General features: G+C 42.5%; 1 protein-coding gene across 1 annotated transcript; it reads left to right on the top strand.

The window, feature by feature from the left end:
• The first annotated feature begins 8,114 nt into the window (after positions 1–8,114).
• On the top strand, positions 8,115–8,765 carry LOC138992951 (histone H3.3A-like). Its single transcript, XM_070391968.1, has one exon. It carries the CDS (start codon positions 8,119–8,121, stop codon positions 8,527–8,529), a length of 411 nt encoding a protein of 136 aa, XP_070248069.1. The 5' UTR covers positions 8,115–8,118; the 3' UTR covers positions 8,530–8,765.
• Positions 8,766–10,637: the final 1,872 nt, after the last annotated feature.

Here is a 10,637-nt window from a genome sequence, read left to right as displayed (position 1 = left end):
TATACAGGTTCAATGCAATTCCTGCCAAAATTCCAACTGCATTTTCCACAGAAATATAACAAATAATCTCACTTGTATGAAAAATTTGAATGGTACCACAAAATACTCCGAATAGCCAAAACAATCTTGAGAGAGAAGAACAAAGCTGGAAGCATCATACTCCTTGATTTCAGACTATATTACAGGGGTATAGTAATCAAAATAGTATGGTATTGGCATAAAAATAGACACATAGATCAATGGAACAGAATAAAGAGCCCAGAAATAAACCCTCAATTAATTTACAATAAAAGAGCCAAGAATATACAACAGGGAGAGGACAGTCTCTTCAATAAATGGTGTCGGGGAAAACTGAAAACCACATGCAAAGAATGGAACTGGCTACTATCTTACACCATACACAAAGTAACTAAAAATGGATTAAAGAACTGACTGTGAGACTTGAAAGCATAAAACTAGAAGAACACATAGGTGGTAAACTCCTTGACATGTCTTGGCGATTTGGGGATTTAACAGCAAAAGCAAAGGCAACAAAAGCAGAAAACAAACAACTGAGACTACATTAAACTAAAAAGCTTCTGCACAGTAAAGAGACCATCAACAAAATAAAATGCAACCTACTGAATGGGAGAAATATTTGCAAGTCATATATCTGATAAGAGGTCAATATCCAAAATATATCAAGAACTCATACAACTAAATAGCAAAAAAAAAAAAAAAAAAAAAAAAGAAGAAGAAGAAAAGACACACCGAACAACCTAATTGAAAAATGGGCAAAGGATCTGAATAGTCATTTTTCTAAGGAAGACACACAGATGGCCAACAGGCACATGGAAAAGATGTTCAACATTAATTATCAGAGAAATGAAAATCAAAACCACAAGGAAAGTCACCTCACACTTGTTACAATGACTATTATAAAAGAGACAAGAAATAAGTGTTGGCAAGGATGAGGAGAAAAGGGTACCCTGTGCACTGTTGGTGGGAATGTAAATTGGTGCAGCCACGGAAAACATTGGAGGTTTCTAAAAAAATTAAAAATAGAACTACCATATGATCCAGCAATTCCACTTTTGGATATTTATCTGAAGAAAATAAAACCACTAACTCAAAAATATAAATGCACCCCCATGTTTAATGCCGCTTTATTTACAATAGCCAAGACATAGAGACGACCGAAATGTCCATCAGTGAATGAATGAAGAAATTGTGGGATATATATATGTCCCCAAAAATGTATACACACGCTTTGAATAATTATAAAGGCAGTGCTTATTAAAATACATTTCATTTTCAAAACTGACCTATTAGCTGTTAAAGTGTGTCTACATATATATAAATATAATATGATCTCACTTATATTTGGAATCTAAACAACCCGAAGAACAGATTGGTGGTTGCCTGTGGCAAGGAGAGGGGCAAAATGGGTGAAGGAAAGGTACAGCATGGTGACTATGGTTAATAATACTGTGTTGCATATTTGAAAGTAGCTAAGAGAGTGGATCTTGAAAGTTCTCATCACAAGAAAAACAATTTTGTAACTATACATATGGTGATGGCTGTTCATACACCTGAAACTAAAATAATGTTAGGTCATTATACTAAAAAAAAATTATTTACTGTTAGCACGTGGTTACATTAAATACTGTTCTTTTTTATTATTTTAAAATTTATTTATTTAGTTATAAAATATTTTTATTGATTCCAGAGAGAAAGGGAGAGGGAGAGAGGGAAACATCAATGATGAGAGAGAATCACTGATCTGCTGCCTCCTGCATGCCCTCTACTGGGGACCGAGCCTGTAACCAGGGCACGTGCCCTGACCTGACCGGGAATCAAACCGTGACCTTCTGGTTCATAGGTCGACACTCAACCACTGAGCCACACTGGCCGGGCTAAAGAGTGTTCTTTTGGTTAAGGAGGTAAGGAATATGGATATGAAACATGGATAATAACACTTTCAGATGGAAGCTTATTTTATTTTCTAATAAAGAAAACACCTTGTGGAGAGGTTCTGTGATTGTGGCGAGGTTTATGTCTCAAGTGAAGGTCATGCTTTGCTAGGTGTATGAAGAGCTACGTCTTTAAATGACTGAACGGGACATGTTCAAGCAACTCAGCACTTGGCGGGTTTGACTTTGATGAGCAGGAGCAGGTGGGTGGCTCAGGCTTCTCAACCTTGAAGAGATGTCTCCAAATGACTTTGTTTTCTGGGTAGTTGTAGGATAAATGAGATTTAATTCAGGAACTTGGGAAAGGTGTAACCATTGTTCAGGTGAAAGGGAGAGGGGCGTGTGACAGACAAATAGAAAGGAACAGGTGTGAGAAGAGCACCGCAGGACACAGCCCTGGGAACCGTGCTGGCAGGGTGTCCCTGGGGTTGATGGTAATTTGTGAGAACAGTTTCTCTTTAGTATAAAGAAATGAAACTCAACCAGCAATGAATGGCGCTCACACAAGCGTGCCCACTTTTGTGACTTCTGGTGGGAGGTGTCCTGTTTTTCTGCAGGCTTATGCCTTTTCAGAGCTTTGAGAGGCTTTCCATGCTTTGAAAACTCTAATTTTTCTGAGACTGTTTCAAATCGTAACCATCTTGACACCATTTTTCACTTTTTCTAACGATTCTCTTTTCTTGCTTAGCCTTTCTCCTGCTTCTGCTTCCCCTCCTCCTTTGCCCTCCCTATCGGGCTACATTTTCTGGCACTTGGTTTGTTTGCCAGGAAAAAGACAACTGCCTGAGAAGGAGAAAACTCCTTCCCTCCTTCTGGGCTGTGCTGGGATCCTAGCCTCCGAGCGGGACAATGGTTCCTGTTCTCTTGGGAAGGGAAATGCCTGCCACTACCCGTCCTTAAACAACATGGACAAGTTCAGGGGTCTCGTGGAAGATACTGAAATCTGTGAAGTCATCAGTCTGCCCATCTCCTGAAAGTTCTTTGCTGGGCTAATCATTTACTTAACATTTGTTCTTGGGAGCTTTATTCGTGGCCCCTCAGAGAGAAGCCCTGTGCACTACCATTTGGGACCGTAAGTATGCAAAAGCTGCCGCAGGTTATGCTGGGAGAGCCCTCACTGTTGGATCCAACAGGGTGAGAATGAGGTGTTCGATTTTGGTTTTGTTTGTTTGGTATAAAAATTCTATCAGAGTCTCTTATGTTCAGAACTCTCACGGAGTTTATAAAAGTTTTGCAAACCAGAATAAAGGGATATGTGTGAATATATGTCCACACCCACATTTGTTTTAAAAATTAATGACTCCTAGCAATTTGTGCTATTCTCTTTCTTCTTTCTCAATATCACTGTCACCCATTGTTACTCTCTTGTTAGATTTCCATGAGTCTGTTTACATGTACGAAATGGAAAATTAACAGTAATAATTTATATAACATGAACCCTCCCAGATTTACACATAAAATATATAATAATTTTAAAATGATAATTCTTTCAACCTTTAATTCCTTTTTTTATTTTGCCCTCCCCTACACACACACACACACACACACACACACACACACACATTTTATATATATAATAAATATCTGTATATATATAAATATATATATATTTTTCTAAACCTTAATCACTTAATTAAGGTGGTGTTTTTCCAGGCTTCTCCACTATAAAGTACTATTTTTCTCTTTGCAATTGGTGAGCAATTTGCGAGGAGATGCTTTCTGACTGCCTAAGTAGCCTGTCTCTCATTAAATGTTCATCCGTTGATAATTTCCTAGCTCTGTTGTGTCAAGTGATAAATGTAGAAGTGATGGAGATAGCAAATCAGAACTGTTTTTATAAAAAATAATCTGCCACTCTCCCTTTACTAGCCTACAATATATCTCATAGATCAGGGGTCCTCAAACTTTTTAAACAGGGGGCCAGTTCACTGTCCCTCAGACCGTTGGAGGGCCAGACTATAGTTAAAAAAAAAACTATGAACAAATTCCTATGCACACTGCACATATCTTATTTTGAAGTAAAAAAACAAAACGGGAACAAATACAATATTTGTATTTGCATGTGGCCCGCGGGCCATAGTTTGAGGACCCTTGTCATAGATGATATAACCTACCTACACTTAACTTCAACTGTAACATAAAGGAGAAAGGAAAGAAGAGTGACTTATAGTAAAAATGATACATATTTCAGGAAGGAGTCAGGTGCGAGGAGTCCTGGTGATAGGGACAGCCACTCCACGCAAAGGTGGCTTACTGATGGCTCGGATGCAACCAGGGGCATATGTCAGTAACATGACTTTTGAAAATGGTGAACAACTCTTGGTGAAGTTTGGAACAAAATAGAGCACAGTAATCCCTCAGTTTACTTCAAATACATTAAAATAGTGCATAAATCATTTGATTTTAAATCTAAAACATGTACATAGGATTTGGACCATTCTAAATAAGTTTTTACTTACATGGATGCTGGGTAGGGCGCTCAGCAAGTCCTATGGGATGCAGAATAGGACTTTGCACTGTGGCACCAGCCTGCTCATTCCAGGACATCGGCCATCTCTGGCCCACACCCCTAAATGTCTTTAGTATTCTGTCACCAAATAACCCCCACAAATGTCCAAAATGTCCCCTGGACGGGCTAACGTTGTTTGGGAATCACTGTTTTAAGATTCCTGCCCCCCAACCAAAAATAAAAAATGGATAGAAATATATACATATTGACTTTTGGTGTTCCTTAGTAGCTGTCTAGTCTCTCCCCTGTATGCTAGACTCTGTTGCATCTTATAGGCCTTGGACACATGAGACTTTTCTACCTCCACAGATGCATAATGTGTTGACTGAGTTTTGGGAGGTGAAATAGTATGATTCCCCCACACTTAGCACTTCACGGGGATGGATACGAAGATTAATGTCTCCTTCAGTTATGACCAGAGAGACAAGGAATGTTTCCCAGAACTCAAACCAAACCTTCCACACGCTTCTCCCCCTCCCATCTTGTAGGTGTCTTTGACTTTGCTATCAAAGGTTTTGCCCCTGGATGCCCCTGAATTTAGATTAAAATCTGGAACAGAAATGTGACCCAAATAATAAGAAGGTCTGGGTTTTGAGAGGCCATCTTGCCCCATTAAAGAAGAATTATAATCCAGGACTCGAGTGCCCAGCAATGCAGTTGCGGAGAACCAGTCTGTCGCTAGTCTAAGTAAGGATGTTTTGACAAAGGTGGGCCAGGTCCACCTGATTCATCGATCTGTTATAAACCATAATAATAACGTGAACTAGTCAAAGGAATTTTAAGGAAGGAGACATCTATTTGATCTGAGGGGTTTTTGTTGACTGTTTGGACAGACGTGGTAACAGAAACGTGCCCCATCACAGGTCGTAAAGTTAGTGTTGCTTGAGTCAGTTTCTCCTCTGCCTTCTCAGGCCTGCCATCAGTTTGTCTTCTTTACACGCTTTCATGCTCCAACTTTTGAGACGTGATGAGTCTGACTTCTGAGCTGACCAAATGATTTCATCACATTCATGCTTTTCTGAAATCACATTTACAAATTTCCATGGGTCAGCCGCCAAGAGCAACTAACTGGAGACGCCTACCGAGCGAAGGCTGAAGGTGGGGCACATTAATTTTGTGGCCTTTTCCTTGTTTATTTTTTGAGATTGTTTTGTGCACCCTCCCCTGATCGAGAGGTTTCTTCCTCAGGAGCCTTCTGGGTGCTTTGACCTGTATCAGTTACCACATGACAGACTGTCCCAACAGGACAAAAATGAGTTGATTATTTGAGCTGAATTTCCTGGGAGTTTCCCTCACAATGTAAGAGTCAGAACTCATAGAAAACTAGAGCGTGCAGCTTCCACTGTCCTTTGTGGTACCATCCATTCATCCTAATGTTGACAGAAGTCCCTTTATGCTTCCGGTGCTGAGCGAGACTGACAGTGTTCCCACGCCCCCGTAGGGCAAGATGACTCAGAGAGTTCAGGATGAGGAGTTGGGTGACCTGGGCCCCCCTTCTCGCGCCACCTCTTACCAGTTGGCATGTTTGAACTTCACACTCCTTATAAAAACAATCCCTGTTTTGTCTACTGTACAATGTGATTGTGAGAGTCAAGGAAAACAAGAAAATTCCAATGATGCTTAAAACACTTTTTTTTTTTTTTTTTACACTGAGACACTGGGCAGCATTTTTGAGACCACGTATCTGGGAATTAAGTTTTGGGACCTCCCAGGGCAGCTGAGAGGACCCAGTGTTAGTTCCAGAGCGAACCCTCTGAATGGGATGAATGGGCACGAGAATGAGCTAGCTGTCCTATTGTCTGTTCAACCTCAAAATGTCAACATTGAAGTCATTACATCTTAACCGTGGTTTTAGGCCACCACCTGCCCTTCGTGGTCCTCTCTGACCCTAATACCCCAGTCTTGTGGAGTTGACAGGACCCCTTCCCCCAGTATGGTCTTGGCTTCAGTGGCAGGGACAGACACAGGGACAGACAGGGACAGTGTGGACATGCTCTGACAGCTATGCTCCCCTCCATTGTCTGCTCACAATCCTGTTTACCAAGTCTGCTGAGATGGAGACGAGCTAGAGTAGGTTTTCACAAAATAATTCAGAGTGTGGTGAACAAAATCAATGGCAAATGATGAAATGGGAGAAAAAGAAGCTGATTTTGGGTTAGGTCAGTGGTCGGTAAATTGCGGCTCAGCAAACCGCAGTTCGCGAGCCATATGTGGCTCTTTGACCCCTTAAATGTGGCTCTTCCACAAAATACCGACTTCTGCACATGGGCCACGAAGTTTCAATCGCACTGTACATGCGCACCTGCACATGGTATTTTGTGGAAGAGCCACACTCAAAGGGCCAAAGAGCCGCATGTGGCTCGCGAGCCGCGGTTTGCCGACCACGGGGTTAGGTGATTCAGGTCCTAGTCTGGGCCTCCTACTTGCCTTCTGTGAGGCTTTGGGAAAACGACTTCACCTTTAGCACCTCAGTTTCCCCGGAGGAGGCTAGCCATAGCGGCCACAACCATGTTCCTGAGCTACCAGGGGAGTCAGATGGACAGTGTTTGTTATGCCATCGCTAAACTGTTCCCTGTGGCACAGTGAACATAAAGCAACAAATTTGGGTTATTTCGTTGTTAAAGAGAGGCAGTTGCAAGGAAGCTAGAATTTATTGAGCATTTATTATAAACCTGATGTAAGGTTAAGAATTTTACATACAGCCCTACTGGTGTGGCTCAGTGGTTGAGCATTGACCTATGAACCAGGAGGTCACGGTTTGATTCCAGTGTGGGGTGTGCAGGAGGCAGCCGATTAATGATTCTCTCTCATCATTGATGCTTCCATCTCTCTCTCTTCCTCTCCCTTCCTCTCTGAAATCAATAAAAATATATTTACAAAAAGAATTTTACATGCATAATCACACTTAGTCTTCATAACAATCCTGTGAGGTAGGTTGTTTTTTTTTCAAATCTTTATTTTTTTAAAAATATATATATTCTATTGATTTCAGAGAGGAAGGGAGAGAGAGATAGAAACATCAATGATGAGAGAGAATCATCGGCCGCCTCCCGCACGTCCCCCACTGGGGACCGAGCCCACAATCCACACACATGCCCCTGATTGGAATCGAACCTGGGACCATCTAGTCCACAGGCCGACGCTCTATCCACTGAGCTGCCGGAAGCCGGTCCATCCTTGCTGCTTGACACAGTCCCTGCAGGGAAGAAAATCTGCAGAGCATATGTTTCAAGGGACCTGGCGTATATGGCATACTGTTCTTACTATGGTTGCTCCCCTTCCTGGCGCTATGTGTTTTAACCAAGGTCACCTCTCCGAGAAAGGTTGTTTCCCCAGGTAGGGATTTCCCCCTGAAGTTAGGGAGGGTAGTTGATCACTTTAACTAAGAACAATCACGCTTAAGCTACATAATCTTTACTCCCTGGAATGGAGATAATAAATGCCCTAACCTTTGGAATAGAAATTGATAGGATTAAAATCAACTGGTATAAATACAGATGTAACAAGACAATAAAAAACAGAACCTGGAAAATCGGTTTGGTTATTCGTTGGGGTGGTCTGTGCACTTAGCTCCTGGGTTGCGGCTCTTGTTTAGGCAGCGGGAGCGGCATCACGGACTAAGAAGCGGCCTAAGACTTCGGCATTGAGTGAAAGAAAATGGCCCGAACCAAGCAGACTGCACGCAAATCCACGGGTGGGAAAGTGCCCCGCAAACAGCTGGCCACTAAAGCTGCCAGGAAAAGCGCCCCCTCTATGGGCGGGGTGAAGAAGCCCCATCGCTACAGGCCCGGGACTGTTGCGCTTCGAGAAATCCGTTGTTACCAGAAATCCACCGAGCTTCTGATCCGGAAGCTGCCTTTTCAGAGGTTGGTGAGGGAGATCGCCCAGGATTTCAGAACCGACCTGAGGTTTCAGAGTGCAGCCATCGGTGCGCTGCAGGAGGCTAGCGAAGCGTACCTGGTGGGTTTATTTGAAGATACTAATCTGTGTGCCATCCACGCTAAGAGAGTCACCATCATGCCCAAAGACATCCAGCTGGCTCGCCACATACGGGGAGAGAGAGCTTAAGGGAAGGCAGTTTTTACGGTGTTTTGTAGTAAATTCTGTAAAATACTTTGGTTTAATTTGTGACTTTTTTGGTAATAAATTGTTTATAATATGTTGCATTTGTGCTTAAGTCATTCCATCTTTCACTCAGGATGAATGCGAAAAGTGACTGTTCACAGACCTCAGTGATGTGAGCACTTGCTCCGGAGTGACAAGTTGCTAATATGCAGAAGGGATGGGTGATATTTCTTGCTTCTCATGATGCATGTTTCTTTTTTATTTAATTAAATCTTTATTGTTCAGATTATTACAGTTGTTCCTCATTTTACCCCCATAGCTCCCCTCCACCCGTTTCCCCCCCCCCCAACCTCACCCCCCCCACTGTCCTCATCCATAGGTGCACAATTTTTGTTCAGTCTCTTCCTGCATCCCCCACACCCCTTTCCCCCCCAAGAATAGTCAGTCCACTCCCTTTCTATGCCCCTGATTCTATTATAATCACCAGTTTATTCTGTTCATCAGATTATTTATTCATTTGGTTTTTAGATTTACTTGTTGATAGATGTGTATTTGTTGTTCATAGTTTGTATCTTTACCATTTTCTTCTTCTTCCTCTTCTTAAAGGATACCTTTCAGCATTTCATATAATACTGGTTTAGTGGTGATGAACTCCTTTAGCTTTTTCTTATCTGTGAAGCTCTTTATCTGACCTTCAATTCTGAATGATAGCTTTGCTGGATAAAGTAATCTTGGTTGTAGGTTCTTGGTATTCATCATTTTGAATATTTCTTGCCACTCCTTTCTGGCCTGCAAAGTTTCTGTTGAGAAATCAGCTGACAGTCGTATGGGTACTCCCTTGTACGTAACTGACTGTCTTTCTCTTGCTTTTAAGATTCTCTCTTTGTCTTTTGCTCTTGGCATTTTAATGATGATGTGTCTTGGTGTGGTCCTCTTTGGATTCCTTTTGTTTGGGGTTCTCTGCACTTCCTGGACTTGTAAGTCTATTTCTTTCACCAGGTAGGGGAAGTTTTCTGTGATTATTTCTTGAAATAGGTTTTCAATATCTTGCTCTCTCTCTTCTTCTGGCACCCCTATAATTCGGATGTTGGAACGCTTGAAGTTGTCCCAGAGGCTCCTTACACTATCTTCATATTTTTGGATTCTTTTTTCATCTTGCTTTTCCGGTTGGGTGTTTTTCGCTTCTTCGTATTTCAAATCTTTGACTTGATTCTTGCGATCCTCTGGTCTGCTGTTGGGAGTCTGTATAATATTCTTTATTTCAGCCAGTGTATGCTTAATTTCTAGTTGGTCCTTTATCACAACCTCGAGGGTCTCATTAGATTTCTTGAGGGTCTCATTAAGTTTATCGGTGGTTTCTAGAAAATTCTTGAAAAACCTTAAAAGTGTGGTTTTGAACTCTATATCCAGTACTTTGCTTTCCTCCATTTCTGTCATTTGTGTCCTGTTTCTTTGTCTCCGCATTTTTTTGTGCTTCGCTGTGTCGATAGAGTGACTCTCTGTACTAGGTGTCCTATAGGGCCCAGTGGCTCAGCCTCCCCAATCACCTGAGGTAGACACTCTTGGTGCACCCCTTTGTGGGCTTTGTGCACAGTCTTGTTGTAGTTAAGCCTTGATTGTTGTAGGTAACACTGGGAGGGATTGACCTCCAGGCCAATTGGCTGTGAGAATCAGCTGTGTCTGCAGTGGGAGAGCTTCTGTGCTGGAGACACCCCTCCAGGGCAAGACTTGCTTCAATGGGGCTTTGGTGCTCACTGAGTCTGCTCCCTGAGTGTGTCCTTTATGAATCTGAGGAGCTGCAATCTGGATGGTCCCACTCTGACCACTGAGCACACTGGCTCCTGGATCTCTAAGGAGGTGCTAATCTAGCCTCTGCCTGAGGCTATCCAGCAGGAGCCAGCTGTGACACAATGCAAGTTGCCCTGGGGCCTTGGGCCAGCTGCAGTTTGTTGGTAATTATCAGATTGCAAAGGGCCAGGCCTTTCATATGCAAAAGCCTTCATGGCTTGGGCAGGGTGGGGTCCCAGGGGATCAACAGGGTGGAGGGAGCAGTTATGGCTGCTCTCAGTCCTGCCATCAGAGGCCCTGCTTCTCAGTGTCCCGGCAATCGC

The sequence above is a fragment of the Myotis yumanensis genome, unplaced genomic scaffold (assembly GCF_028538775.1).
Source record: "Myotis yumanensis isolate MYYU_CA2020_CCGP unplaced genomic scaffold, mMyoYum1.0.hap1 SCAF_15, whole genome shotgun sequence".
In the NCBI taxonomy this organism is placed as follows: domain Eukaryota; kingdom Metazoa; phylum Chordata; class Mammalia; order Chiroptera; family Vespertilionidae; genus Myotis; species Myotis yumanensis.
The sequence above is the reverse complement of the archived record's forward strand: the minus strand, read 5'-3'. Positions and strand labels throughout refer to the sequence as shown.